At 37.5% G+C, this 15,335-nt stretch overlaps 1 protein-coding gene across 2 annotated transcripts in view; it reads left to right on the forward strand.

The window, feature by feature from the left end:
* pappaa (pregnancy-associated plasma protein A, pappalysin 1a) overlaps positions 1-15,335 on the forward strand; it is a 142,955-nt gene that overhangs the window by 20,604 nt on the left and 107,016 nt on the right. For both annotated transcript variants that reach the window (XM_030150515.1, XM_030150516.1), the window contains exons 3-6: positions 8,423-8,568; positions 10,372-10,665; positions 14,063-14,255; positions 14,515-14,636. In XM_030150515.1, the coding sequence (XP_030006375.1) occupies positions 8,423-8,568; positions 10,372-10,665; positions 14,063-14,255; positions 14,515-14,636 (755 nt within the window). The remainder of the gene's footprint in view (positions 1-8,422; positions 8,569-10,371; positions 10,666-14,062; positions 14,256-14,514; positions 14,637-15,335) is intronic.

Here is a 15,335-nt window from a genome sequence, read left to right on the forward strand (position 1 = left end):
CCCTCCCTCCTTCCTCCCTCCACATTTGGCTGAGGGAAATATTTTGCATTGTTTTCACAGCCATTGGTTTTTGACACTTCTTATGGCTGTGGTGGAATCTGATGTTATCTGACTGCGTGTGTTTTACGACTAAGCTTTCTTATATCTAAAGCTAGGGACATGTCAAATTGTGGCTGTGAATGATCCAAAATGAATTATATGAACAAAGCCTGACTCAAAAAGTTGTGAAAAGCTGATCTCCGTGTCTGTCAGTGAAATATTTATGTTGAGAACACATTTCCAAAATCTCAGAACTGACTATGAATTGTCTTTATGAGTGCATTATGATGTTCCTTCATATGACCTCCTAAGCTAAATCAAGATCAATACATAAACTGAGGTGGGGCCATTTCTGACACTATATATTTTGGGGGAAATTACATTCTGGCCTGGCTTTGTCAAAGGCTAATAGGTCATCCATTTTCCCTCAGCCTCTGCCTCTCACCCCCTCCTAAGTCAATACCTCTAACTGTGGCAGGTTAATAGATGGACTGCCCTGTTTCCTTTACTCTCTCCCTGCTGTATTATACCTCAGTGTGGGGAGCTAATCTTCAGGGCCCTTGACTTGGGTGTTTTACAGTTGGTCGTCTAAACCTTAAGCCCCCATACCATAAAACATAATGGAGTGCTTGGGTGTAAATACCAGGACTCTGCACTTCCTCTTTAAAGCCATAGCACACTTATAAAAGCACCTGTTGTCAAGGTTTCACCTGTGCTCTTTAGGGGGCTGAAAGAAGGCCTTCTGCACAGTTAGTCTAGTTTGGCAGAAGGCCTTGGAGGGAGATGGACTATTACGGAAGGATATGTAGGCCACCAGGTATATGCAGGGATAATAGGTGGCTTAAAAATATGACACTCTATAACATTCAGTTAATAACGTCTTTGCTCGGAGACTATGGTTCAAATCAATGAAGGGACCAAAGACGGGTCTCCACCTAGAAGTGTGGACTTGTAGGGAGCATTAGCCCAGCCCTACTGCCTATCTGACAGTTGTATAATTTCTGATTTTCTTCTGGTTGCTTGCAAAGACCAGGCCATAACAGATGAGAAACAGCTTATTAAATGCCACACTCTAAAGAAGTGGAACACAGGGATGAAAGGGGTTTATAGCTGGGTTATCTCTAACCCAAAGACCATTGCTGTAGAATCACAATCCACAAACTGAATCAATGTAGATGAGTTACAACCAAACTATAACATGTTTTCTGTGCTGTCTGTGATGGCTTTTTGAAGTTATTTAACTAAAACTCTTTTGACTGGAGTTTTTGCAATGTTTTGACAATGCGTCGAAGAACCCATATCTGGTATATCATGTACATTAATCCACATTTTCTTAAATGGACATCTATCTGTGACAGCTGCTCTTTCCACCAACTACTGAATCTGCTGCAGTGTAATTCAGTCCACTGGAGTTTTCTAAAACCCAAAAATGCTTTTATACTACAACATTGTTTTTTGCACCATTGCATCAGGGTTAGGGTTAGACCAACCCTAACCTTAACCCTAACCCTAACCCTAACCCTAACCCTAACCCAGAATGCTTTCAGTGAGGACAGATGCTAAAGAACTGTTATAAACTGTCTCAAATAAAATTGCAAACAACTAATAATGCACTGCACTTTGTAACATTTGCTGGTATTTTGGCCATTATAATGAATTTAACTGAGTATGAAAATGTGGACAGCTCTACTATCCCTCTGACAAATAGATCATATCACAGACCAAGATTGATCATGGTATAAAATGAGTTGATGAGAATGGATGGAATAGATTGTGCAATTATGGAGTTGAAAGTGTAGGTGGCAGATGATCTTTAGGTGTGGATGAATGTGAGAGGACAGGAAACAAAGAAGAGGACAGCGAAGGACAGTCTCGAGAACAGAGACAAATGGAAGAGAAAGGACACACATATTATATAGGTAGACACAGGAAATTAAATTTTGTAAGGTATTGCCTTTATTCCTTTAATTCCAAGTTACGAAAACGTCATCTCATAACAGTGGTGGAAGTATCTGTGAGTCGTCATTTTATCCAAAAGGGGGGGGAATCTGAAGAGCAAGCTGCAGGATCAAAAAGCAGCAAGCAAGTATGGTAATAAAGTAATAAAGGTGGAGATGAATGATGGGTGTAAGGGCTGTGGTGTTGACTGACACGATGACAAGGAGGCTGAGGGCCCCCTCCAATTTTAAAAGTGATCTTGGCCATTGCTGGGCCTCACCCCAGCTTTCACACTGCACTGCCCTAGACATATGTATGCAAAGCATATTTATGGGCTTATATGAGTTATATATGGATGTAAATGAATGAAGTCATAACCCCTCATTTAATATGTATCAGATATAAAAGCATTAACATGGCAGTTTGAGCTGTTTTGCACACCCCTGGATCACCATACAACAGATTCTCACCAGTGATGCTTGAATTCAGTGAAGCTTGTTTTGCTTCACAAACCGTACATTTAACTTCCCCTCTATTTTTTTCCCTTTCCATTTTATTTTTTAATTTTTTCCCAGGACATGTCTAAAAAGAAGAATGGTTAAATGCATGGAAAATCTTGTCTTTCCCAAGTGGCTCATCTCTTCAAAAAAAAAAAAAAAAAAAAAAAAAGCATGATGAGAAGCAAGAGAAAGGAATGGGGGAATGGATGTGAGAGAGAAAGAGCAACAGTGAACACTATGTTCATGGTAAATGGGGTTTGTGTAAGATATATAGGGACTAAAAGACAAGCATCATCACAACTACAACACATTATTTGTAATTCCTGATGCAACACTAGTATAACCCATAAAGCACACTCTTTCAATATGTGGGGCGGTTATATTATTTTGATGTGGTGTAGTGGTCCCTGGAGAAGTGGTTATGCTCTCAATTTTGCTTTTTTTTTTTTTTTTTTAGCAGTAGTCCAGAAAAACACAGTACTAGAAACAGTGACATATAAGATTACTCTATTTAGTATACCCAAAAATCCATCAGTAGTATTTGCTCACTATCATAAAATTATCATGACTTGATCAGAAACAGTTTGTAGGTATTACTGGTCGCACAAGCAGCTGCATGAATGTCACAGATATTCAGCATGAGGCAAACATAGGATAACTTGACTTTCATAGCATTAGCCTACTTGCATAGTTGAACTATTGGCGACAACATCTCTTCTCTAAATGTGCAGTCATATGGCCAGTAGTTTAAAACAGTGACTCATTCTGAAACCACTTTAAAACTTACCTCAGAATTATGTATCCCATGAAAGTAGGTTCTCTTGATATGTACCATTCATTTGAAAGACATTTATTCCACCTATCTTGTTCGCATTTCCAATAATCACATATCTTTCAATGAGACGTACATTGACCTGTCAATCATCTGGGGTGGCACTGGCACCTGAGGTGTCCAATCAGGTTCCAGATGTGGCTAGCGTTGAGTTAACAACATTTTCCACGGCGTGACCCGCCCTGTTCTGCCTCTGATGGGCTCATCACTCCTCATGCCTAAAATTAACCAGTCTAATCAGTGAAGGTACTGAGTACTAGCCAGTTAGAGGCAGGGTAGGGTGGGTCGTGGCTTCACCATCCTAGGGGAAAACACGGGCAATTTGGCTCGCAGATACTACTGACTGGTGTGCATCAGGGGAGATTTAGAAGTCGGTTTACGCAATGCTGACTGAAAAATAAGTAGGTATATGCAGTACACCACCGTATACCCTGGACTACACCACTGATGTGATGGCATTTTCCATCAAGTTCGGCTCGTCCAGCAGATGTCTGGACAATGCCATGAGTATGGTTTGCTTAGGTTTAGGGATGCAACCTTGACTTCTATCTGGTGGCCTGTGCTCATGCTATGGTGTACCCTGGGTGTTGGAAACTGATGCCAAAGCCTCATAACCAAGTGGCAGAAAGTGACAGTCGGAAGTGAGAACAGGCCTGATCAAATCCAGTACAACATCATTAATATGCTCTTTAGACAAAAGTGCATGACAAACTTTATCCACATGCACATAAATGTATGAACAACAAAGAGCTTTTTTTTTTTCTCCAACTCATCACGAAGCTGTCTGTGTTTGCTCTGAAAGCTTCTCTTCACATCAGTCCAGCATGTGATGCACATTGTGTTTTTGTGTGAGGTCCAAGGACATTAGAATAATTGAACTCAGATTATTCAGATTTTGACCCTACGGTAGAAGTGCTGCTCATACTCAATGCTGACTAGCTCATTTCTGCATCAAACTCGTCTGACCCCCCACCCCCCATGTGTATATCCAAAAACTCTGGACAAATATTTTCTAAGGAAATAATGAAATTCCTGAAATTATTAGGAAGAGGGACCTTATATCATCTGTTCTCGCTTTCTCTCCTTAGACCTGGCCCCAGTCAGTGCCCCAGTTGCTTTGCACGGGCTTGAAAAAAAGCATTTGTTACACTGAAGCCTTTATTTAAAACGTCTGTTTTGAGGGAATGCTGCATCTTCACCAAGCCGCTCCTTATGCAGCTCATGATTTGTGGCAAGAAGGCTTCTCCAAAGGTTGAAGAAATGTTATGAAACATTTCATGTTGCTGCACATGAAAAGTGCATTGGTGGTAACCTTAGTAGGGTTGTCGCAGAGGAAGAGTTTTCTCACCATTGTTTCCTGAACACTGTCAAACACACATGTTACTTTCCTTAGGCAAAAACATTAACATACACTGTGACCAGATGCTTGTTTTTATAAACATAGGACCTTTAACCAAACTCTACCACATTTTAAGTGCTTAATAAATGAAACCATGCTTGCTACAAAATCTAGCTGAACTTCTGAGTCTATGAAATGTAGAATCCAATGGAGTAAAAATAAAGCAACAAACACATTTATCTTGAAAGCTGCAATAGGTTGGAGATGATTAATTATGACACTGTTGCTGTGGAGTCACAGAGTAAAGAAGTTGAGTTGTGTTCATCAGAATCAGACACAGCAATTGGTAATAAAAGCTGCTGTTCACACAGTTCCCCATCTACTTTGACAATCTATCATGAGTTATTATACCTTGTAAACATAGTCAAGAGTAGGGAGAAAAGTTTTGTTTCTTCTCAGACCACTTGAATTAAAATATGCTGAAAAGTAATTAAAGGCCACAAAAAAATCCTCTGTTGAAGCTGTAATAAATAAAAACTGCACTGAAATGTCTAAAAGATAGTAAATAAAATAGCACCGATCTAATTTTTGTACATATTTGGCTAAAGGACATAATCATATCTGGTATTTGCCATTTTGATCTTCTATTTCTGTTGCTATAAATGTTTCCTTAGTTAATTATATAATATAGTGGTAGTTCACATGTATGAACATATGTAGCATTGTTTAACAATGACTCACTGAAAAAACCTACAACACAATAGAATACAAACTTTTTTTTGTCAAAATGCAACCTCTTCTTGAACTACATATACATTTGTATAGTCCAAGTACACACACATATACTCAGTCTGAGTGCAGTAGCAGTGATGATCAATTTGTTTTTATTATTTAACAAACATAGCTGCTGAAGGCACACATCGCTATTATCTATCTTCTACTTACAGTGTTCGTTCATTTTTACCACTTATGTGATTCATCCCAATTACCCCATCTTATGCCTACCTAACCTCATCTCATTTTGTCCATTTTATTTGCGCACATACACAATACAGTAAAAAATACATTGTTTAGCTACTGACAAAGATGCGCCGACACTACAGGTTACAAAAGCAACATGCGGCGTGTTCCAGTGAGAGATTAGGATGTATTATTTTTCAGTTATTACACAGTTAAATAGAGACGAGGACAAGTGTTACAGCTAAGGCCTGTCCCTGCTGTAGAATCAGGTTTTGTAAAAGTGTGTTCTTTGAGCCTCAGTGTTGTGGCAATTAATCTTGTGATCTAAGTACATACAAAATATGAGGTGGGCAAGTGGGTCAGGCAAACTAGGTCAAACATCTGAAGAGGCTCTAATTTGTGATAGTAAGGTCTATGAGTGTATGTTTTTTTTTTGTTACTGATAATGATAAATCCCCTTTGTGTCTATTGCGTATCTATTTCCAAAGCCTTTTAAAGCCAAAGAAAAAGAATAGTCTGACACTTCAACATATGCAACAGATTATTGACTCTTCCAAGAGATGGCTGAGCTTGCGGATGTTGTTTGCCAGGACCACCAGCCAGGCTCTGAGAGAACAGTGTGTTTAATGTTTTCATAAAATGAATGACAGCTTCACTGCTGGAAAGATATCTCATTGTGTTGAATGATTGCAGTCATTAGTGCCGCTGTTACTGTTCCAAGGATTTGAGATTAAACATATCATAGATGGGGATGAGTAAGAAGAGTGTTACCTGATCAGTTTATGAAGAACCTGGACCGACTCTGAAAAGAATGGATTTGATGTGACGTAAACAAAATCCACAACAGAAAAGAACATAATCACTGCTGCTGTTGGAATTTAATGATCAATCTTACATCCTTGCAATAAATATTTACTGCAAGTATGAACATTTATTGTGTAATAAATATGATGATGATGATGATGATGATGATGATTTTGCACCTATTATCGGTAACACTTCATAATAAGTACACACTATGCAGCATTAGTTAAGCATTAACAAATACTGAATTCATCATTTATGAAGCATATTTCTGACATGAATACTCATTAGTATATGGTTTATAAGCACAGTTATAAATGTTTTACTCATCATTAATAACCACTTTAGTTATGGATTAACAAATACTGAATTCATCATTTATAAAGCATATTTCTGACATGAATACTCATTAATATATGGTTTGTAAGCATAAAGGTTTTACTCATCATTAATAAGCTCATCTACAATGTGCTTAATGAGTGTATTTTCATACTTTACAAATTATGGATTCAGAGTCAGATTCAGAAAATCTCATTTGTAAATGCTTTATATGACATAGATAGTGCACACTTTAGATGAGATCACACCATAGACTTAATCAATGAGTAGTAAGTGCTTTATAACTACCTGAAATAATTAATTTCGGTATTAATAACTGTTTATGGGACATCTATTGGAAAAGAAATGCGTGAGTTTGTATATAAAATACCCACTAACATATTCACTAACCATTAGCACGTCTGAATAGTGTATGTGCGAGCATAAATGGACATCACAACTGGTTTGTAAGTGATGCAATACTAAATTTTTAAACGCTGAATCCTTAAGTATGAAAATACAATCATTAACCACATTGTAGATGAGCTTATTAATGATGAGTAAAACCTTTCTAGTTGCACTTTAAACCATATACTAATGAGGATTCATGTCAGAAATATGCTTTAGAAATGATGACTTCAGTATTTGTTAATGCTTAACTAATGCTTCATTGTGTGTACTTACTATGAAGTGTTAGACTATTATCTTATACATTAACCACATATGTACAGTAGACTGTATAGTTTCAGTTGTTTCTCGGTTTGTGTGTGAGGTTCCTTCCAATAGATAATGTTATATTAGCTTCATTAGAGATTGAGGGGGTCAGGGTTAGGGTTTATTTGGGGTAAACTGGGACGAAACAGCCAGTCCACCTAAAACTATAGTCCTCATGTATTTAATGATCTTCCATCAACCTTAGCTATAACATAAAAGCTACATGCTGTTTTCCTGCTGAAACTTCCCCAGCTGCAGATCCAATAGGCCATGTATGGTCTGTATGTCTTTTCCCATGTTGGGACTGTTCTTTCAATGAAAGGGTAGGAAAACTGACAGATTTAGTCATATAATACAACATACAGTGGAATATTTGAAAAAAAACCATAATGTGCTTGCTGTGTATCAGGTCTGGTCTTGGTTCCTAACTAGTCTTGCTGTGACAACTCTTACTGCAGACATGAACTCCAAGAAATCATGAAAAAGTGAAAGAAAACTGAAAAAACAACAACAACAACTTATGATGTATTTAAAATACAATGTACCTTTACTTTTGGCATCTCCATAAACATGAATTCAACTCAGAGTGCTAGACTTGTGTGTTTTGGGAGAGTTTTTATTTATAATTTTTATACTGTTATTTGCTTTTTTCACTTTATAATAAACAGGGCCAAGAACATGGTTTGTAATCTCCATTCCATTAAAGAAAAGGAAGTGAACAACATTTCAGAGCAAAACACAGCACCATAGAAGCCCATTGAAGTGCTGGTGCACAGTCAGAATATTTGAATCCTAACTGAACACTATAGTTTATGACAAAGTTGCATTACTTCACAAGCTTCTATGTCCTTTTTGACATTATTATTTTTTTTAAATATTGTGCTTTGCTCAAATCTGTTTTCACTAGAAAGACTATCTGCATTGTAAATTTATTTCCTTAATGTGAGATTCTCCTCTTTGTCTTTTATTGTCTTACAGAGCATATTTGGATGTGAAGGAACTAAAAGAGGTCCTGCATTTGGATGGCTCGACTCACCTGAATGTCTTCTTTGCCAATTCTTCTGATGAAGATCTGGCGGGGGTTGCCACTTGGCCCTGGGACAAAGAAGCCCTCACACATTTGGGTAGGAGACAAAAAAAAGCTCATATACACATGCATGCACACACACAGATCTTCTTTGGTAGCCCAGATTGTGGATTTTGAGTAATTACAGTTCAAGCCCCAAGCAGTTTCTGTCTTCATCACAGCTCTAACGGGGAAGAAGGTGATAATGAAGCTGAGGAGGCCCATGAATAATACATTGTCGAATCTTACTCCACATCCACAGTTACTCCACTTGGAAACATTTGCATTTGCGTTATATGCAGACCAGCTTAATTGTTTGCAGTGTTGACATCGTGCACATGTGTGTCTAGGGGTGTGTACTGGCAAGAATCGGGTGATACAATACAAATCACAATACTCGGATCAAAATACAATATATCGCGATATATCACGATAATGTTAACAAGGTGATATTTTTTGGGTTTTGCTTCTTTTTTAAAAAAGATAAATTCCTAGGAAACACAATTTGAAAACTGAATTACACCAGAAACCTGTACAAATACCGAACACATTTTTCTAATGCTACATCACAAAACTTTCCTCTGTAAAAACTTAGAGTGCAGGATTTGGATAAATATTGTTTTAACATCTGGCTTTACCAGTAGAAAAAACATTTCAACATCCTGCTCAAATGTTCATATTCATTAGTTGTGAAAAGAATGCATTGTGTGAAGTCCCTGGATCATCCAACATCATTATGTTATTTTTGTGCCATCCCAACAAAGGAACTAACATCTGCCTCTTTCAGACAACAAAAAGTGCTTTTAGGATGCTTGAAATAACCATTATTTAACAAAACAGTATTATTAATAATAAAAAAAAAAACTATGCGTAACCTGCAATATCGAAATACTACTTTTGTAGTACAAATAACAGCAAAATATTCATGTGACTATATAGAATCGAATAGAATAGAAGCTTTATTGTCATTGCATAATGAATACAACGAAACTGCACATGCCCCCCACATAAAAAACCACAAATAACATTCAAACTACACTCTTCCCACTCATAAATACATTCAACAAGCACAACAAACACACCAAACACATCAGTATTAAAATACTTCTATATAAAAGTGCAACTATATAAAAAAGTGCATCTGTATAAAAGTCCCCTGGCTTGGATTTTAATGTGCTGGTGACTATGGTGTATATTGGTGGTTTCGAAAGTAGATGGCTTTTGGAAAAAAACTGTTAATGAGTCTGGTGGAACGTGATCTGAGTGACCTGTATCGCCTCCCTGAAGGCAGAAGAGTGAAAAGGTGATGACCAGGGTGGGAAGTGTCAGTGCTGATGTTCCTGGCTCTTGTGTAGTAACAGGAGTTGGCAATGTCCTGAAGTGAGGGAAGAGGGCAGCCAATGATTTTTTCTGGAAAAAAAAAAAAAAAAAAAAAAAAAATATATATATATATATATATATATACACGAGGGCCGTTCAATAAGTTCACGGCCTCACCCAGAACAGAACAACACAGACTGATAATTTATATTTTATTTTTCAACATAATCTCCATTTACAGCAATGCACTTGGTCCATCGATGTTCAAGCATCACTATCCCATCACGAAAGAATGTAACATCCTGTATTATAACAACCAGTATTTCTGGGTGAGGCCATGAACTTATTGAACGGCCCTCGTATACATATATATATATATATATATATATATATATATATATATATATATATATATATATATATATATATATGTAGTGTTAGAGTACTTTTTAAAATCGATGCTGTATCGTGAAGTGAAATATTACGATATATCGTGGAACCGATATTTTCTTACACCCCCATGTGTGTCCCTTCATCTCAGGTGGCATTGTGCTGAATCCCTCCTTCTACGGCACCTTCGGTCACACTGACACAATGGTCCATGAGATTGGTCACAGTCTCGGGCTGTACCATGTCTTTCGAGGCATATCAGAAATCGAGTCGTGCAATGATGCATGTCTAGAGACCGAACCCTCCATGGAAACTGGAGACCTGTGTGCGGACACCAACCCCACACCCAAATACAAAGGCTGCCATGATCCTGAACCGGGAAACGAAACCTGTGGCTGTCGGCATTTCACACAAACCCCGTTTAACAACTACATGAGTTATGCAGGTGAGACAGAGTTTCTACATGTGCTTTGCTATACAGTGACTTGGGCAAAATGGTACAGTTAGACCTCTCACATGTAAAAACCAACACACAGAGAGATCGCTATATAGGAATTTGTTGACTCTGAATGTATACTGAGACTGGTGTGGAATTTAGCACGGACATTTCTTGGGGAAAAACACAGCAGGGGGCACATCCCTTCAATGTCAATCATTTTGTAAAAGACTTGACTATTGTTGTCATAGTTAAATAAAAAAAAAAAAAGTAATTGAAAACTAGTAACTATATAATCAGTCTATGAAATGTTCAATGATTCGGACATATAAAGGCTGTACCAGACCAGAGTTGAATCAGTCCTGTTTGTTCAATACAAAGATTTGACTGAGAGTTCCTTTTCAATATGCATTTTCTTTTATATCTGGCAAACAGGAAAACCATTTACATAAGTTTCAATGATGATTTTAACCACATTAAATGCAACACATCATTAACCCATAAAGACCTAAACATCCACTTGTGACCATAATCATCTACTGATATAAAACTTTTAATACCTGTAGATCCATTAATCCTATCAGTACATGTAAATAATTGGTGTAAAATGCAGTTTGTCATCTTTTTATGGTCATCAGATATGATTCATTTGGACGTTCAGAGTCTCTGTAGTGAATGTGGAAGTATAGTCATCTTCTACAACACTGATTCACCCATGGAGTTGGATCAATGACAGTGGATGGAGACACTTGGTTTATATTCAGTTAATGATAGATTTTACTATAAAAGTTACTTTTTCTTCAGTTTTCTCAGTTTTTTTTATATAACCCTCAGCGTAATCTGAGATTTTATGAATATCTACATGATCAGTAAATTAAATATAGAAAAATATCAGATTTTTCACTTAAAAATGCAAAATACAGATGATAATATTATTATAAATGGTGATAAATCACTTAAGAAAGTTTAAATAGACAGAAAACATTAATTTGGAAACAAAAGTAACAAAAGTAGCACTGGGTCTTTATGGGTTAAAAAAGATTTGTGGGTATTTAAAAAGCAAAAGAAAATTTGCATGTTTAGATATTTGGGCTAGTCTTGGGGAAAAAGAGTAGAGAAACCAAATAAGTAAAAAACAAACAAACAAAAAGACGTGAAAGTCAACATTAGAAGCAGAGAAAAGATGATTATATTATTATAAATATATTATATTCAATGGTGAGACACAAGTAATTTCTTAATTTCCTTTCAATTATACATAATTTACACATATAATGTTTGTCAATTGTACAAGTCAAGAAACCTGAAGTTTGTCATAAAACTGAAGTAAGTGTGAAAATGTGAAGGCTACACACCCTGTCACAGAGATGACGTCTTCATAACTGTCACTCCATGATCTGTTCAGAGTTACTGTAAATATCTCTGTAGCTTCAACATGACCAGACTTGTAGGATTTTCACTTCTCAATACTTTTTCACCTCATTCTTGAAGGCTTTGGAAATCCAGATGTTTCTTAACTATCTTTGTGACAAACCATCACTTTCTTGGATTGTATAAAATTATCCTTTAAATTGATGAATATCATATGTGTAAATGGTGGCACTCACACCACTGACTCCTGTTCATAAGTTAGGTCCCATAGGGCACAGCAGAAGTGGCAGGATTTAAGCTCTATATAAATGAACATGAAAGCAAACATAGATAAATTAGTTATAAGATTGCAATTTGAAAGCAAAAGTAATCATATTAGATATATATAATATAACAGAAACCTGAATCTCTGTGCAGGAGGGTTTCAGGGTTTCCAGATGTCACATGTCTGATCTGAAATAAACAGAAATAAGTGAGAAGGTCTATTCTCAACATAAGGGCCATAACTTACATTTACATCCTTGCTCACATCAGGGGTTACAGGCAATCTATGTTATTGTTTATCGTCTCTCAGTGTGTTTCCATTGTCAAAACATTTCATGCTGTGTTCAGGTCAAAGGGTAAGGACCACAGCCAGAAAGGAAGCCAAAGTAGAAGTATCTTAAGAGTACTACTGACATTCTGTAGATCCTCACTCCCTTCATTACCAGTGATGGCTTGTCAACAGAGGTTGTTAGGGCACCGCCCCACCTGTCTCACATGAAGAAGACAATTGGAATCACATAAAATAATTTTACAAAAACATGAATATTTAAATAAATGAGCTGTGCATGACAGAGGCTGTGAGTACCATGTATAATCTGCATTCAAGTGTAGTTTGAAAATGTTTGCGACTGTTTAGTGAACAGTCAAGTGACGCGTTTCCTGTTTGGGGCACAAAAATTTGCACCCAAGGCTTTCCGTTTACTACAATAGACTCTTGTTATACTGTAAATGGTGCATGCACAGTAGACCCCCTCCAATACAAGAGATAGCAGAGCCTCAAGGTGCAAAAAATTCACATCGCGAATGCAATCAGAGAATTGATCCGTAACTAATAATACCATAAAGCTTGCAAGTGGCAGGATGGCTCAGTGGGTAACACTACTGGCTTCGAAACAGGAGCTCAGGGGTTTTATTCCCGGTTACAGGCCACAGTATACACCCAGGCTGGACGGGTATAAAGTGCCCTAGGCCAGAATATACCTGCAGGCCTGATTATACCCCCATGGTATCAGCAGTGTTGACTGATATACGCAAGTATTACTTGATTTTTAAACATTTTATTTGGGTTGAGCTTGTCAGGTAAATTAAATGAGTAAGTTAACTGACTTATATCTTAAAACTCTAAATTACTTTTATTACTTCAACCAAAAAAACCTTAATCAGTAAAAAATATTAGACTTCCACAAAGATAAAAGATTATGACCACAGTTCTCAGTATTGTTTACACATTAACATAAAAGCACATTAAAAACAAAACATTATAATGCAATTGGAACATAATGTTCGATTAATTTGACTGTTCATAATATAATAAGTCATAACGTCCTGAAACTTCAAGTTCTAAGACTAGCAAGTCCTCCCTACAATATGTTAAACATAAACACAATAGAATAGAATAGAATAGAATACAATACAATATCTTTAATGTTATTGTAATAAGTACAACGAAAGTGTCATCCAATCTGTGCATCATATAAAGAACAAACAAAAAAACATCGAAATGATCATGCTTGTTTTAAAGGTCATGCACTCAGGTGGGAGTGTTATGAAAGACTGAATGTGCATGTATCTCTGACCTGGTGTAGCAGGCCAAATTATAAACCCCAGACCAGAATATACCCGTGCAGGCCAAAGTATACCCCCCCAGACTAGATTGGACTGGGGGTATACTTTGGCCCCACCAAAAAATAATTTCACCAGCTGCTACTGTGCATCACATTTTCGATCACCAGCTATCACCTCAATCTAACCCCATCCTCTGTCTCTGCAGATGATGCCTGTACAGATTCCTTCACACTGAACCAGGTGGCCAGGATGCACTGCTACCTGGACCTCATCTACCAGACCTGGCAAACCACCTCCAAACCTCCTCCTGTGCCAATGCCACCGCAAGTGGTTGAGCAGCATCATAATTCTATCACACTGGAATGGTTTCCACCGATTTCTGGACACTTTTACGACAGGTGAAATGAGCTAGATAGGCTGGCAAGGGAAATGAGGTAGTGAATGGTAGTAAAGTCGACAGAAATTAGTGAAATGATTTATTATGGTATGAGGTTAAATAGCAACAGAATAAATCAGCATTCACAGAGTAGTTCACATCCTGGAGTTTAAAACAAGCCCAAACAGAGTGTGATCTTTACAGACTTTATATACTGTCCATGTGATTTGTATTTGGCCTGTATCTAAGTTGGTTTTTGTGCTTCTCTGTTGGTTTCCTAGAGAAGTGGGATCAGTGTGTGATAAATGCACTGAGGGGAGAGTTCTGCTGCAGTATGCCTCCAACTCCTCCTCCCCTCGGCCGTGTGCCCCTTCTGGACACTGGTCTCCGCGAGAAGCTGAAGGTACTCTTCTTATATATGTGCGATTTAATAGAATATCTGTACTTCAAACTATGCTTCCGAGGGCAAAGTCTAGTGAGGTACCTGGTCTGCAGGTTAGACAGTTCAGCATACCTATCAAAATAAGACTGCTATTATCTCTGTTTCCTTATTTTTCTGCAAATATACCACCATTTAGTATGTAGCTTGGTGAAAAGGTTTGGCTTTTGCTTGTTTCCTAAATCAGCCGTCCAGCATCCAAAAATGTTCAGTGAGTGACTCAACCTCAAAACATGCAAATGACTCACTGGATTCATGACACTTGGGCCGTGGGACAACATGGAGGGATCACAGGGGTCACTTCCCACTGGATGGTGCTGTATGGCACCACAACTCCCCTATGAACGCTCAGGCCCAAAACTAAGGTTAAAGATCATATCTAAGTTGTGATGTCCCATTTTTGAATTACAGGGATCTGACTGCATTAAATGCGGAAAACATTTCTAAAAAAAAAAAGCATTTTTCTCTTTTTTTGTCATGCCATCCATATTAGAACGACTATACTGGGACAGGAATTAGGGATGAGGTATTTAGGCTTTAAAAATAGTTGTTGTCCCATCTGTGCACCTCTGATCACTCTGTGGTTTTGGCAGTGACAGTATCAAGCATACTCTGGATATTATGCGTGTAACTGCGTAAGTTGTTCTGTTGTGTTTCTCGGTA

Source organism: Sphaeramia orbicularis, chromosome 12 (genome assembly GCF_902148855.1).
Source record: "Sphaeramia orbicularis chromosome 12, fSphaOr1.1, whole genome shotgun sequence".
NCBI lineage: Eukaryota > Metazoa > Chordata > Actinopteri > Kurtiformes > Apogonidae > Sphaeramia > Sphaeramia orbicularis.